The sequence below is a fragment of the Zophobas morio genome, unplaced genomic scaffold (assembly GCF_036711695.1).
Source record: "Zophobas morio isolate AGI-343-1 ecotype UQ-CSIRO unplaced genomic scaffold, CSIRO_AGI_Zmor_V1 ptg000011l, whole genome shotgun sequence".
Taxonomy (NCBI): domain Eukaryota; kingdom Metazoa; phylum Arthropoda; class Insecta; order Coleoptera; family Tenebrionidae; genus Zophobas; species Zophobas morio.
In genome coordinates, this window is record NW_026972116.1 from 13,251,850 (window position 1) to 13,268,216 (window position 16,367).

General features: G+C 31.1%; 2 protein-coding genes across 4 annotated transcripts; one reads left to right on the plus strand and one right to left on the minus strand.

Moving 5' to 3' along the window:
• The first annotated feature begins 2,748 nt into the window (after positions 1-2,748).
• On the plus strand, positions 2,749-3,872 carry LOC135126507 (histidine-rich glycoprotein-like). Its single transcript, XM_064052525.1, has one exon. The coding sequence runs from the start codon at positions 2,773-2,775 to the stop codon at positions 3,556-3,558; it is 786 nt and encodes a 261-aa protein (XP_063908595.1). The 5' UTR covers positions 2,749-2,772; the 3' UTR covers positions 3,559-3,872.
• Positions 3,862-13,880, minus strand: LOC135126508 (uncharacterized). Of its 3 annotated transcripts, none has more exons than XM_064052528.1 (4): positions 13,372-13,879; positions 13,123-13,312; positions 12,945-13,075; positions 3,862-4,048 (listed from the first exon to the last, which is right to left on the minus strand). In XM_064052528.1, the coding sequence occupies exons 2-4, from the start codon at positions 13,240-13,242 to the stop codon at positions 3,883-3,885; spliced, it is 417 nt and encodes a 138-aa protein (XP_063908598.1). In that variant the 5' UTR covers positions 13,243-13,312; positions 13,372-13,879; the 3' UTR covers positions 3,862-3,882. The 3 variants fall into 3 exon arrangements, with proteins under 3 accessions (XP_063908598.1, XP_063908597.1, XP_063908596.1); XM_064052527.1 differs by having other exon boundaries at positions 13,123-13,331; positions 13,372-13,878; XM_064052526.1 differs by having other exon boundaries at positions 13,123-13,880.
• Positions 13,881-16,367: the final 2,487 nt, after the last annotated feature.

Sequence of the window (16,367 nt, forward strand, 5' to 3'; positions counted from 1 at the left end):
TAGAAAATTTTATAGTTTCTGAATATAATTGATTAGAGAATAAGAATAATTATTTCATTTAACATTGTTAAATATTTTGATAACAAAAAAAATTAAATTAGCCCAAAGTACTCGAATTAGTAGCAATTTTTCAGTGTCCGCTTTATAAAATGAACATTCCTTAATAACAATATTGTACGTAACATAGTCAATTTTATCGTTGTTTCCACACTGTGTTGATTTTATCTTGTTCCTGATACGTTTGCAACAATATACATAATTTGTAAGGAACTCAATAGTTAATAGAGATAATATTATATTTATTTCACTACCAATAAAGGCTACCAACATTAATCTACAGGAGTGAACTTGTAAAACGTGACTATAACCTAGTGATTGATCGAGAATAGTGGCACAAACTACATAAACACATAAAAACGAATTAATAAATTTTAAAGCTACATTCAAGACAGACGCTGAATTAGAGGTCAACGAAAATAAAAAACATTCATATTTTTTTCCATGGCAGTAGACTTAAAAATAAAAATTGTTTTAAAGTTACTTAGACAGAACTTCTGAACAATAGAGCAAATCCAGTCTCTAACATAAATGATAAAATTTGATTCTGCAAATTTTCTTATTTATAAATATAATCCTTATAAGTTTAAAATAGGAATGGAAGTATTTTACCCCCACAATTTCAGAATAATGGAAAAACTTTTTTCGATTTAATCAATAAAATAAATTTGACTTATTTATTTTTTTGTGTAATGTATTGAGATCTGTATAATTAACCAATTCTAAAAAATATAAATGCATTGATACAGAAGGATTTATTCGCCAAAATTTTGAGATGACGTCATGAAGGTTTTGGAGAGAATGAGCAGATAAATTTTGATTAGCGATTTACAATGCTTACGATAACCTTCTGAGCATTTGGTTAAGTTATATTTTAAAAGGTTGTTTTCCAGTTTGCATTATTTTTCCAAAAATCTGGTCGGTAAGGAAATAAATATAGATAGGATGTCATCAATTTTTGGAATAGATGATAAGGCAAATTTTGGGTTAGAGTTTTATCAAAACTGCAAGTACTTTAGGAAATTTCACAACCTTCAGTCCAGTGGTTTTGGCAATTATCTATCTAATAATATGTCTAACAGACGACATATGCAGACAGATCAAAACGGGAGACCTACTTGTTCATATTCTGGGATAATCTAACATCGAGAAAACATGAAATTATTGGATAGACCCTACTATAAGATTATCAAATAAGTGTATACAAAGGTATTGGTCCAACACATCGTTACTATCTGCACTCTGATATTTCTATGTTGTTATACTACTACTTAATAAAGTCATTTTGTAAAATCTAAAAGTATAAATAGAACTCTCGAAGCTTTCAGTTATAAAACAATAAGTCTTAGGGTCGGTTTATTAAAAATTTAATTCGAATTAAAATTTAATTTAATTTAATTAAAAACTCGCGCTAGAATAATAAATCACTCCATCGGGCAAGCAATTGATCGACCACGTGATCAAATTCGGCTAATTAATCATTCACATTTTTATTGAACTTTGCTTCAGACTGATAATTTAATTCGTTTATTAGAAGCAGGTTCTTAATGTCTTGAAAAACCACTTACGGAACTGGACAGTGCGGGAACATGCAGACGAAAGACAAAAAAAAAATATATACATATTTCCGTTTTGTTTTCGCACAAATTTTGGTAACTTTTTTGTTGGGAAGTATTTTTTGATATTACTGTGGTAGCACTTCTGACCTACTATTTGTTAAAAAAAAGCGCAACAGTTGCAGTTATCATTATTATATTTAGTTTACCACAACTTTGCGAAGTAGTGTATAGTACTTAGTCGTATTAAGGTCAGTAAAGGTAACTAGATTATTATTAGAGACGCCGTCTTTCGGTTTCGTTAATGAAGCAAAACTTCGAAATGTCAACGGTTGCATATTTATTAAAGTAAAATATTAACCAAGTAGTGGCCGAACAATCACCTGGGTACCTGTACGTTACATGTAAGGCAGCTGACGCAGATATACAAGGAAATAAAATAAATTAAGTTTTTATATTGAATCGTGTGGAAATAAAAAAATCGACTGATTTTACTCAGCTTTACAAAGTAGAATGATATAAGTAGAAATTCGTTCCCGCAACTGACAATTACATAACTTTTTTTATACAAATAGAACTGAAACATTCTTAATATTGTTAATGATATTTTTAAGATACAATGTAGCACTGGCATTTTTTTAAGTTGACATTAATGCGTTACGGCTGTGTACAGGATATGATAGGGCGTACAAATTAACATTTTTCCGAATACAATACATAGTGATTGAAAACTTTTTTTTATGTTAAGCTGCATTTAAATTTGTTAAATGGAACTGAAAATTAATATTCGAGTATTTTATAGCCATTTTTGGTGGCTGATAATAATTCTTAGAAAACAGATAAGGTCCGAAATATTATTTTGACAAAAATTAAAGCAACACTCTAGTTACTCTAAAAACGTGACTTCCCACGATTTTTCTTTTTTCTTAATGAGCTGTAACCAAATCATGGTAAACATTTAATTAAAAATAAAATAAAAGTGCTCCGTAATCCATCATTTCTTGTGCGACTACCGTGATGAAGCAATCGAACCAAACGTTATCTTCCGAAGACTCCATTCATCCTTTCCTTACTTCCGAATGGAAGCGTAGTGACGACATCACGTACCAGAAATGACTATATAAAAGCACCATTTAACCGTTAGTTCTTTAGTTGTGCAATGCTTCCGCTGAAAGTTGTCAATATTTTACTGCTGCTGACTTGGTTCGCGGCGGCAGGACAAATCAGCTTCTCTCCGGTTTATAAAAGTGATGTTGGTTTCTTCGACGGTTTTCATGGTTTCCCTGAGCATTTAGTCGCATCCGCGACCAATTATTACGGTGGAAGTGGAAAAAAAGAAGGCGGTGGTAAAGAGTACCACGCGGATAAATACTCTAAGCATGGCGCCAAAGGGGACAAAGGTTACAAAAGCGACCACCACCACGATAAGGGAGAAAGTGGGAAGCATGGTGAAAATTATAAAGCTAGTAAGTATGGGGACAAAGGGGGACACCTGGATAAGTACCACGATGAGGCCGGACATTACAAGAAGTACCACGAGGGAAAAAAGTCGCATAAAGGGGCCAAATTTGGTGAGAAAAAAGGCCACAAGAAAGGGCACAAAACGAAAGGGTATCATAACAAGTTCCACAAAGATGAGTACCACAGGGAGCACAAATTCTACGACGATGCCCACAAAAGTGGTTACCACAGCAAACACGGTAGTCACCACCAACACTACGATAAAAAGAGCGGCGACCATAAAAAAGGTGGTTCTCACCACTCGGGGCACCACTACGACGACCACGGTAAGAAAGGGTTCACAGATAAAGGGAAAATCATCGACGATCACAAAGGATTCAAAGGAAAAGAGGGACACGAAGCACACCACAAGCACCACGAAGATTACGGAAAGAAACATGGAGCGAGCGATGGGAAACAGCACGGCTTTTCTTACAAGCATTAGTCATTTCGTCTCTTTTCACTGCTCTATAAGCGAAATTACAAAGTTCTTGCAATTTTATGCATCACTACGTTCCATAAATTTGCTTAAAACAGTGAAAGTGGGCTTGTGGTTTTGAACGAACATGCAAACATGGTTCAATTTTTTACGGACATGCCATATTTTGTTATACGTTGTTAATCTCACGACTGGTTTCACAGTACCTGCAGCCAAACCGCAGATAATCAGAGTAATTGTTTCAAACGATTTGGCGGATGCTGTGAAACTAGGCTTTTTCATTTTTGTATTGTTGAATAAATAAACTGCTGCATTTGAAACGTTGTATTTTTACACTTTTTTCAAGGAGTTTTTTTGAGGTTCTTCGTCCACGTAAATTTTTGCTGATTTGTGAGGGTCGGAGGGTTTGAAAATGGGTTCCTGGTCAGCGCCGACGTATGAACAATATGGGATGTCTGCGACGAGTTTCAGTTTCTGTTTTTCTGCGATTAAAGCCCTGGGAAGCAAACGTACGAGTGAATATAGTGGTCGTTTTTGTTACACAAGAAGTTAATTTTGGAGTAGTTGGACTTAATTTACTCAAATATAAGCTGTGCTTCCAGCATTATGAAAATTATTATTTTGCTGCATTGTTGTTGAAACTACGTACTTATTAATTACCTAGTAGATATGCGAGACGTACTCTACTTATTATGTTGAAACTGCAATAGAATTTTAATGGCATGGGGATGAATTCACTTGTTTACCAGTTCTGCGGCACTATCACAGTGCTTAAATGTTATTATACCCGTAATGAAAACGGCTGAATTATGCACATCTTACAAGTTTTTCAAACTTCGCCCAAATAATTCAAATCTATAATTAAATAAAAGTATAAGTCATTTTGTCCGATAAATTTAATTGGACATTACTTGATTTTATTTTTATAACAGAAAAATATACTTATTAGTTATCTTAAAAATACTCTAAATACTGGAAGCAGTCCTTAATTAATACATTTTTGTTACTGAAAATAACAATAATAGAAACAAGATACATTCCTGGAGTAGCTATGATTAAACTGAAACATCAATGTAGCAGAACATATGACTTATATTTATATTAAAACTGGACAAAAAAGGATAATGTCTGGAATTTGAAATTAATTTTCATTACACTAGATTAATAAATAAGTAAAACACTCTGTTGGGATGTTTAGCGTGAAAACGTTTTTTGTTAAAAAGTTTTAACACTTTCAGTTTAGTTCATGTAAGTTTAAAGTTATAATGAAAGTGTATGCTGTATTTTATGAGATAAAAACACCTTTACGATAAAAGACATTCCTGTAACTTAATATAGTAAAAAAAAAGTTCCAAGTTCAGGATTACATCTCCAAGATAAAATAAAAAAATGTACATAGGGATTGTTAAAGTTACATGATATTGTCGACTGCCGTTTTTAATTAACATTTGTAATTCATTTATAATAAAATATGTATTTTAAAAGAAAACAAGAAGTTACTTACACCTCTGCAGCATAATCTATCAACAAATGTAATTTCTTAGGTCAGTTATAACATTTTTATCTTAAAAGTTTTATTTTTCAATCATAACCTTTATAATAACAAAATAAAAAGTAAGCGTGGAAGTACAGGTAAAGGAGTGCTGTGTTTCAAGTGACACTTCTTTAATAAAATTTTATAATGACGTCATCAATTTTTAAAGGGGAGAAATACATGACTTTTGATATATAGTGTGATATTAATAACAATAACAAGTGTTGTGCGTCCGTCTCGAGAAAATTGGATACATTAATTTTTGACACCTGCATTAACAATTTTAAAATATTAAACAACACAGGTTACATTTTAAATTTCTAGGGAGATTTACTTATTTACTTAACTAAAATTTTAGAATGGTCGCCAGCTTTTTGAAAGGACACACAAACTTTGTTTAAGGTTTCCACACAGACATCCGAAATAGCAATAAATTTTAAGCCAGATTTACTTAACAAAATTTTGAGGTGACGTCATCAAACAAATCGACTTTGTAGATAGTTTCCCAGTAAAATTGTAAAATTTTGTTGTACGATTTTGTTTTGTTTTTGATTTTTTTTTTTTTTTTCAAAAAGGTAAAATTATCAAGTTAAAATTAGGGGTGAATTAATAAATCACAGGTCGAGAAATGTTTTATTTTACATATTGTAAACAAAATTTACTTACATATATTTTGAGGTAATGTCATTAAATTTTTGGTGGAATGTTCAGATAAATTTTTGACAAGATACAAATTCTTTCAAAAAACCTTCAAATATTCATGGTAATTTTTTTTTTTTGTTCTTTCGGTACTTTTTTAGTTTGCACTCCGAAACTAAAATGTGTTAAATAAATAAATGCATAAATAAATAAATTAATTAATTAATACATAAATAAATAATATATAGTACTATATGTATATGTACTATTAGTAGTTTTAATTCTACATTAAAAATATGCAATTTCCAAAAATTGACAGCTTATTTGCCCTCATATATTATATAAATTCAGTTGATATGTATATTACTTATTTATATTTTATTTCTATAACCGTTTTTATTAAAACTAAGTAAAGTTTGAAATTTACCTATGTATTAAAAATTTCAAGAATGAGATTTGACAACTCGCTTGAATAAATCAATTTAGTTATTATAGGGTTTATATCCTAAAAGCAACTTTGATTAGTCTTATAACATACGGTTGTGTTCAATAAAAATGGGAATGCCAAAAAAAATGTTATTTTTCGTAATTTTCCGTCGTTTTGAAACGCCTATTTAGATTTTAAGACAATGACAAATTAAAAAAAATTGGTCCAACGTTACTTTGACAGAAGTTCCCTCGCTCTTAAAGTACAGTCCAACAAATTTCGGTTCTTTGAAAAATTATAAAAAAAAATGTTTTCTGATAACCTTTATGTATTAAAAATCAGTGGTGTAAATGATACTTCGAACACCCTGCGCCGCGGGGCCCAAATTCCAAGGAGATGCCGTCCGCAGACATACGGACAATATGAAATGAATTCAAAGCAAATAACCAACAGCAAAGAGTGTATTATTATCAGTGTACATGCTTAACTTCAACTGTTTATGTTTATACGTCGAAAGAATGTCACGTAGAAATTTGTTTAATTTGAATGAGTTGTTTCCTCAAAACAGAGAACTAAAATTATTAATTAGGCCACAATGGAATAAAATGTTATGAATACAATTATTATTATTCTTATTTGATCGTAATTAAATAAAGACGTGGGTATTCTCACATTTTCTAGAAAATGAGGATCTTAATTTGATCAATAAAAAATGGTCGAAGACTATAAGCATAATCCGACAAATCCAGCTCTTTAAAAAAATATATAAAACTTGATTTTACGATTTTCGTCTTGTGATAACCGCTTTAAAGTAAAAAAGAACGGCATAAATAAAAACCCCGCAGCCCCTGTGCTGTACGGACAATATAAAATATATTTAAAGCACAGAACTAACGACGTAAAATGTCCTTCAGCACTAGGTAATAGCAATCTGAAGCTCAAGTCTTTATTTATGTTTATATATAGAAAGAATATCACACAGTAATTAGTTCGTTTTGAATGAGTTTGCCTTCTCGAAAAAGGGGACTAAAATTATTAATTAAACCACAATTGAACAAAATGTTGAGAATATTATCATTCTTATTTTATCATTATTATATAAAGAATTGCGTATTCTCACATTTTCGAGAAAATAGAGTGACTGACTCGTTCTTAATTTGACCAATAAAAATTTTGTGATGACGTCATCAACATGGATAATACTAGTCACAGCACAAAAGAGAAGTAGTTACAGCTCATTACCAGTGCAAAAAAAGTTTAGTCGACAAAGCTGCTGACCCACTGAGCCAGCCACAAGGAGTTCTATTGCGTATTACAATATTTTTGTATAACATTAAAATCATTTTAAAATACGGTTCATTGAGATGACGTCAATAAATTGTTAGTGGGATGACTAGCCAAATTTTGGTTAGTATTTAACCACCTACATGATATTTCTAACATACATACAAAATTTGACAACAATTGGTCCAGCAGTTTCGGAGATTACGTGTCTAATAACAATGGATACAGACAGACAGGTAGACAGACAGACAAACCGAAACGGTAGACTACTTTTTTCGTACTGCAGAGGTCATGAATTGTCGAAAAAACATAAAAGTGGCAATTCGTCCGATGGACTCGATTACTATACTTCCTTAGTTTACGATCGGGAAGTAAAAAGTCACGTTACATATATACGTACATGTATAGTAAAAAACTAGGATTTCTATTTAAAATGTCGATGACGCCATAAATATGACGTTAAATTTCATTATTGACTTTTTTATCGAATTTATACAAGGTCTTCTTGTAAACACGTTGTTTACATTTTTTTTTGCATGAGGTGTGTGCAATTAAAAAGAATTCCATTTAAAAAATTGGTCCAAAGTTATTTAGAGAGAACTTCCCTTGCCTCTGAAGAACAAAACCTTCTAAAAAATTTTAGAATATAATTTTGTCAATTTTATTTTTTATGACAACCTCTAAGTTAAAAAACTATAGGTGTGGACTGCTAAGATAGAGGTGAAGAAGCATGCTATGCATATATTTTAAGTGAGTTTTTCTATCACAAAATATAGGTGTAGTATTAACTAATAATAACGATACTGTATACCCAAATTTTCTGCAAAATGGGGTGAGTCATCCTTGATTTGACCAATAAAATAGATTTCCTTATTCGTTAGGTTTTTTGAGTCACCCTGTATTAGTAATTCTAAAAAATATGAACGCGTTGATAACCCACAAGTATAGACTGAAATATTTTGCTGTCGCCAATTTTTTGGAGGGGATGAACGGTCAAGTTTTGATTAAGGATTGACCCTGCTTAGGATAACCTTAAAACGTTTACATGATTTCGGATCATTCGGTTCCGATTTTTTTTTTTTTTTCAAAAATTTGGATGTTTAATGTAAAAATTCAACACGGATAAACCGTAAGTGTAGGAGTATGTTATTTTATAAAATGACTACATCCCATTGGTGATGGGGATGATTAGACAAATATAAAAATATAAAATCTGACAAGAATCGGTCCAGTAGTTTATGAAAAAAGAGCCAGATGGACTCGATTGCAATACTCCCTTAGCTTACGCCGGGGAAGTAATAAACATAAACAAGTTTGAACAAATTTCAGTTTTTTAAATGTAGACAGAATTAAAAAAATCGCATATTTATCTGAGGGTTTTTATTACAAGCTAGCAATGTTTTTTTTTTGTTCCATGGTTTAAAAAAGAATTTGATTTTGGAATATCATAATCTGTTTAATCAAATTTGATAGACGGTGGATTTTATCTAGAGCACGTATTAGTATGAACGTTTTAAACTTCAGACAATAACACTTTAATTTGAACTTTCGATTATAGAATTTTTATTTAGTTGAACTTAAAACTAATTTTATCAATTAATAGTACACCCTTTTCTAGATGTAAGTAGTAAGGCTTGAAAACAATCTGTTTCTTGTCAAGATTTTCGTAACAACACATTAAAAACAATAATATCAAAAGACTATATGCGTGGTAATTTCAAGCTCTTTCCCCTGCTAAGGTATACTTGCTATATAAACTTTAATTAATCCAGAGGTTTATGTGCTTTTATTATAAGGCAGGTGCACCTAAATGATGTAAAATAACCCCCTTCTGGAATTACTACTGAAAGTAACATAGTACATAATGTGAGAATATGTTAAATAAACTTTATTGTAGGAGAACTGTAATATCCATTTGTACTATATTTCATACTTAAATAGGCATAAAAACCACTATTTGACTACATTAAAAGTACATAATAAAGTAATGTATAAATGAATTAAAATAGAATATCGTTTGATGTGAAGTTCTATTGATCAGGAGAAATAATGAAATAATCCGACCTAATAAAGCAAAGCAATTATCTACTCTAAGTACTGTTTCCTAACATTTTGAAATTGCCTCATTTAACAATTTTAATTATCGCTTACATTCAAACGCTTGTATAACAAAGAAGCAATCTATAATAGCGCAAAAATCTTTCCAAACTGCACGTTCCAGTTAAACGAGTACCGAATCAAAGCACGAAGAGTTACTCATTGAAAATTAACACTTGGTAGTAAATAGTTACGTACACACCAGATTAAATGATATAAATGCTTGAAATCAAAATTGCAAAAAATTTACGTATAATGATTCGTGGCAATCAGCCTAGTTAAACGAAACCCACAATCTGCACCATCAGTCCTAGAGTATTTTAATAAGCGTCCTGCTATTCCTCTTCCACGTGCGTCTTTTCGTACAAACAGGTAAGTAGTCTTAAAAACGAAATCAGATACTTTGTCAGATCCTAAAGTCACTTTACCTGAAAAATTCTGTCCACACAGTACTTCCTCCACAGGTCTGCTGCTCGAGTCAAATACGCGTAGAAATGAAGAAGTTGTCTACTTTTAACATCCTGTGATTCACAGGCGAGTTTATCCATCGCGTCAGCGTTCCAGCAATGACTGGTTTCGTTCAGAGCAGCGCCTAAGATTTCTCCGCTGGATTTACATCTTGCAATAAGGGACAAGCCTTTTCTTAATCCATCTAGAGTCATTTCGTCGAATAATGGGGTTGGTTTGAAGCCTATGCTAGAAGCGCTGGGTTCTTCAGGGTCATAAGCGTTGTGCTTAAGGCATAAAATTTCATCGTAGTCATCAGGAATAGGACGCATAATCACGACGTTTTCTTCTTTTTCCTGATTAGTCTTGTTTCGTTTGATGACATTTTGGACGTTAGTGGAATGTCTGATAGAAATATTTCGAAAAAATGATAACATCACTTGAATTTTGACAGAATCGTCGTGATTTATGTTATTATAGTTTCATTCGTCTCAAAGCGATGATTCAGGTTAAGTTGGTAGTTGTTGTGTTAAAAGGGGTATAGTCGTGGAAATACCCCTAGTCTAAAATACTTAGAATGTGACATTTTTTAGTAAATTTTCGTAGGTGTTTTTTATATGTTAGAAATATGTTGCTATGGATAAATCTAAATTTCAAATTCGCAAATTATTGAAAGGCACAGGCACTAAAAAAGTAAAGTCAACTAAAAAAATGGTAAATTTTGACTTTTCTTCCAGTTTATAAAAACTGGACCATTTAATTACTTAATTAATTGAACTCAATCAAAGAACGAAAAAACGGAAGCTTTAATAAGAAAAAGTTGTTAACATAGTTATAACATATCGACATACAAATCTTCAAGGCTAGTGTTATCATTCTCATTCCCACTCTTACTATCATTCCAATTATTAACATTAATAATAATTTCATTCTGTTCTGAAATATTTAAATTTTTTTCATTTTCCCAAGCACAATTTATTATGTTATCAGTATGTTTAATGTAATTGTTCTAATGCACAGCCCAACTTGATCAGTCACATTTTGCCAAGTTGCACAAACATCATTAGGGGAAGAACTGGTTCTTGGAATGATCTTATCATAATTTCTTTTAACTTCCGACCATGCCATTTCAATAGCGTTGAAATGACAGTGGTAAGGTGGCAGCCTCAATACCCAATGCCCAAGATGTTGGGCGTATAAATCTAAATGATAACGATTTTGGGGTTGTTTGTTAGCCAATATTTCCCAGATTTGGTCTTTCATAGCCTTGGGTGGATAATCAATCCTATTTTTATTTAAATATGCTATCATTTTTGTCTTTGTCCAATTTTTTCGAGGAATTTCTTCCTATAAATAAAGTAAAATTTTATTACAATATATGAATACCTATGAAGACTAAATTGACACTTCAAGTCTACTATGATAACTTGCGTTATCTATCACAATAAGAGAAGGTTCCTGCCAACTTGGTACAACTGTTCTTTGAACCATTTTTCAAAATTTTTCTGGTTCATGTTATCATGATAGTCTCCAGAATTGCTATTAGCCTTAAAAATTAAAGAGGCTCCTTCAATAAAACCGTTTCCCTTAATAAATATCCACGTTTCATCAGGAAAAAGAGGTTCATCTTAATTTTTTCCTCTGTATTGGTGGTATTCAGCTACAAATTTGGTTCTTTTTATTTTAACTGAAGGCCTTTCTATCAAAAATAATCTGTTACTATTTTTCTTACATTTGAAACTAATTTTCCTTATCCAGTTGGTTAACGATCTGGGACCAACGTTAAAATCGAGAATCTCTTCCATTACTAGATCGTGCAGCAACTTAATAATAATGTATTCTTTAGCAACAACCATTTTATAGATAATCTCCTGGATTGACATAAAATTATAGGATTTACTTTAGTCTTTATGTGACTAATTCTAGAAGACACAGTTTTCTTGCATTCAAAGTCATCTAACCTGGAGCTTTTTGTATCCTGAAGACAGATATTTCCGAAATTTTCAACATTTCTACGGCCAGTATTTTCTTCCTTTTTTTTCTTAAATTCCAATACATTTTGGTTTCTATCTAGATAGTCTAACACATTTAAAATTATTTGTTTTGTTTGGTTATAAAATCGCTTAATTTTTGACTGGGACCAATGACAAATTTTAAAATTTGACATACGTCTCTACGACAGACAAAGTGCATAAGATAGAAAGAGAAAAAGTTTGACTTGGGGTAATTCCACGACTTTATTGAAAGAGTGTAGTTAAACTTTGTGTGTGTTAGAAAGGTTTGCAAATATTGATGCTTAATCGAGGATCTAAGTCACTGTCTACCATTTGGCATAAAATATTTTCTTTCAACATTTTTTATAAAGTTGTAGCAAAATATTAATTCTTTTTTCTTCTAATGTATTAAATAACTGCTTTGTACGTGTTAATAATAATAATGTTATTTACAGTTTAGTTTCAACTTTGATTAAAAAATTTAGTCTGTTATTTCCCGAATGTAAATTAGGCGATAAAGTCCATTTGACGATTGATGAATGGACGTCTACTGTTTTCTCGATCTTCCGTATCTCCTATAATACAAAAGAGTAGGTCTTCTGTTACCCGTCTGTTTGTTATCTGTCGTCTTTTTTTTTGTACTTTTAGACAGATATCCGAAAATATTGCATATGATTGTTGTGAAATTTTAGATGTATTTTAGAAATATCATCAAGATGGCGAAACGTTAACCAGAATTTGTCTACTCGTCCCTACTAAAAATTTGATAACGTCATTTGTCATTTAAAAATTTGCAAATAAAAGCCGTGTGGGTATAATATTTTCATTATATTCTGATACCCTTATTTTTAACTTTGTGTACATTTTTGAAAAAAAAATCAAATATAGAGAACTTTCCTCGCCCCTGAAGCACAATCAATTAACAAGTCTAATTTCTTAGGTAAATTATAAAACATTGAAAAAAACTTACGTATAGTGACTCGTGGCATCCACTTTAGTCAAGTGAAACCCACAATCTGCAGCATTAATCCTAGATTCTTTCACCAAACGAGCTGCTAGTCCTTTTCCACGTGCGTCCTTTCGTACAAACAGGTAAGTAATCTTAAACACAAAATTAGAAACTCAGTCAAATTCTAAAATCACTTTACCTCAAAAATTTTGTGCACACAATACTTCCTCCACAGATCCGCTTCTCGAGACATATGGGCGTAGAAATGAAGAAGTTGTCTACTTTTAACATCCTGTACTTGACAGGCGAGTTTGTCCATCTCGTCAGGATCCCAACAATGACTAGCTTCGTTCACAGCAGCTCCTATGATTTCTCCAGTGTGTTTACATCTTGCAATAAGAGAAAAACCTTGATTTAATCCGTGTAGGGTTCTTTCATCAAATAATACCGTTGGTTTGAAGCCTATGCTACTCGTGGTGGGTTCTTCGGTATAGTAAGCTTTGTGCATAAGGCATAATATTTCATCGTAATCATCTGGAAGTGGACGCACAATCATGAAGTTTTCGTCTTTTTTCTGAATAGCCTTGTTTCTTTTGATGACATTGTGGATGTTACTGGAATGTTTGATGGAAATGTTTCGAAGAAGTGATAACATGACTTGAATTTTGAATGAAGTTTGGCAGAATTTGTGATAATCTATGTTGCTATAGTTTCGTTTATGTCAAAAAGGTGATTCAGGTTAGATTGCTAAAAGGGGTATTGAAATAATATGGTTCAGACTTTGTGTAAATTAGGACGTCTCGACGTCCCGTAGCTCCTAGAATACGAAATAGTAGGTTCCCTGTTCCGTCTGCTTGTTATCTGTTGCCTTTCTGTTTTGTACTTTTTTGGGAATATCGTCTAGATGACAAAATTCGTCCACTTGTCCCTACTAAAAATTTGATAATGTTAATTCAAAATTTTCAAGTAAAAATTCTGTTCAAAGTGAGCATAATACTTTTGTTATACTTTTATACCCCTATTTTAGACACAGTGCAAAACAACCGTCTTCTATTCCAAAAATATTACAAGCAACTCTAAAAAATATGAATGTAATAAGAAACAACAAGTGTAAAACTAAAGATAAATTGTGCTTAGCGTTTTACCACCATCAGTCTAGTAGTTTTGAATAAAATCGACAACAGACTACAGACGACATCTGATAGATATATGGAAACGGTAGACCTAATTTTTTATACTGTAGGAGATGTAAACGTCGAGAAAACATGAAAATAATTGTTCACCGGATGGACCCTATTATAATACTTCTCGAACTTCGCTCAGAGGGTAAAAGCTCAAAATTGTACAACCAAATTTTACAATTTAGAAACTAAGAATGCGATTCTTTCGAAATTTCTGATTTAATGGTTATGGAACAACAGTCCAAGTTTGTTTAATTATTTCCTAGAGAAACTTAATAGCACAAATTTACTAAATAAATCTTGTTAAAAATATGCGCTTTAGTAATATATTTTATATTTTTTAACTGTTTATACAATATCTTTAAAAAAATTAACGAATAAATCAATAATTTTTTTAGAATATAACAAAAATTCTGGACACAGCATTATTTTTTATTTTAATATGGAGGAGTTTTCATCAAAAAAATAAAATTTACAGAATCAGACTTTATAATTTAGCTTAAAAATGAACATGTTTAATTGTGATTCATAAGGGAGGAATGTTGTGTCTAAATAACTTTACACCAACTTTTTTTAGTCAAAATAACTTGTGTACAATTAATTTTTAGTATCTCATCTACTGCGGAAAAATATCATTTTCTTTTAAATAGGACTAGTACATTATTAAAAACTATAATTTTAGAGGTCTGAAAGAATTACAGCAATGTTTTTATAAAATTTATGATATTATATGAATTTGACTTAAAAATGTTCATTAAAGATTAAAATGGCATTCATTGAAACTATGTGTTCGATTAAAGAGAAAAATCTGTTTTTTTTCACTAAATGACACACAGAAGCTAATACACACGAATTCAGTGAAATAAAACTTGTTATTGTACCGAGAGAGTAATAAAAAATACGTTCAAAGGTAGCCATGGATTCTTGATTCTTATATTTGAAACTATTTTCGTCTTATCAGATTACCGTTTCGATTGAACAAAAAACTTTTTTATAGGAATAAGAAATTAAAATCTGCTGTTAAGTTTTTTTTGGTAAGTACGTATTTTTGGATTTATGTATATTATTTAATTCCTCAAATACCTGTAACAACTGATCCTAAACGTGTACAACATATAAATATATACGTATGTAAAATTTCTAAACATTTATTGTTAACTTCATCACTAAATGATCTTACGTTTCTAATTTTTGTTACTGTGTTTTCAAATTTTTCATCAAATTAAAAAATACTGAGAATGTAAGATGGCTTTTTGAAGTTTTTACTTTCCGAGCATAAAACAAGGAAGTACCATCCATGTTTTATCGACACCTCTAGACTACGAAAAATAGGTCTTCCGTTTGCGTCTATCTATCTAATGCCTTTCTGTATTGATTTTTATTAGACTGGTAATTTACGCTGTATGTTAGGAATATCATGTAACGCTAACCACAATTTGTCTTATCATCCCCACCAGCAATGTGATGACGTCACCTCAAAATTTTGCTTTGTAAATGTTATTTAAACTATATTAAATAACATGCTCCTGCATGTGTAATTTATTAATCTGTCTCGATTTTTTACAATAGACATGTAAATTTTTAGAATAAAAATCAAAACTATTTAACAACATTTTACATTTTAACTTTGAAACAGTAAAACCGAATGCTCTAAAACTTGCCACCATTTTAAGGTGTCATGTATGGTAAATTGTTAAGAAAAATTTATTCGTTTATCCGTCCCAAAAAAATGATAACGCTAACTTAAAATTTTGCCGAATATACGTATGTATATGCAAAATATTCGGAGTTTATACTTGTTGTTTATCAATGCATTTGTATTTTTTAGAATTGCTTATACAGGGTGACTCACACAAATTAAGGAATGGGAAAATTTATCTTATGGTTCAAATCCAGGACAGCTCAGTCCATTTTCTAGAAAAAAAAGGGAAGTTCTGTTTAAATATCCTTACACCTATATTTTTTTTTAAATAATAATTTTTACACATATCATTCAAGAATTTTACACGCAAAAAAAAACTATATGGCATAAACATAATAAAACATCCGTTTTTTATTTTTTCTCTGAAATGCTGTAGTATAGTTACGTCGTCTTCGATGTTACATCGTATATTAAGTTCCTTAGAATTTTAAGTAAATGTGAGAAAAACATCGTGAAATGTTTTTTCCTAGCTTTGGGTGCCCTTATAAACAAGTATTTTGAAAATCGAAAATTCTTCATTATCATTTAAAAAATATTGTGCACAGCTCAAAACTTGTGATA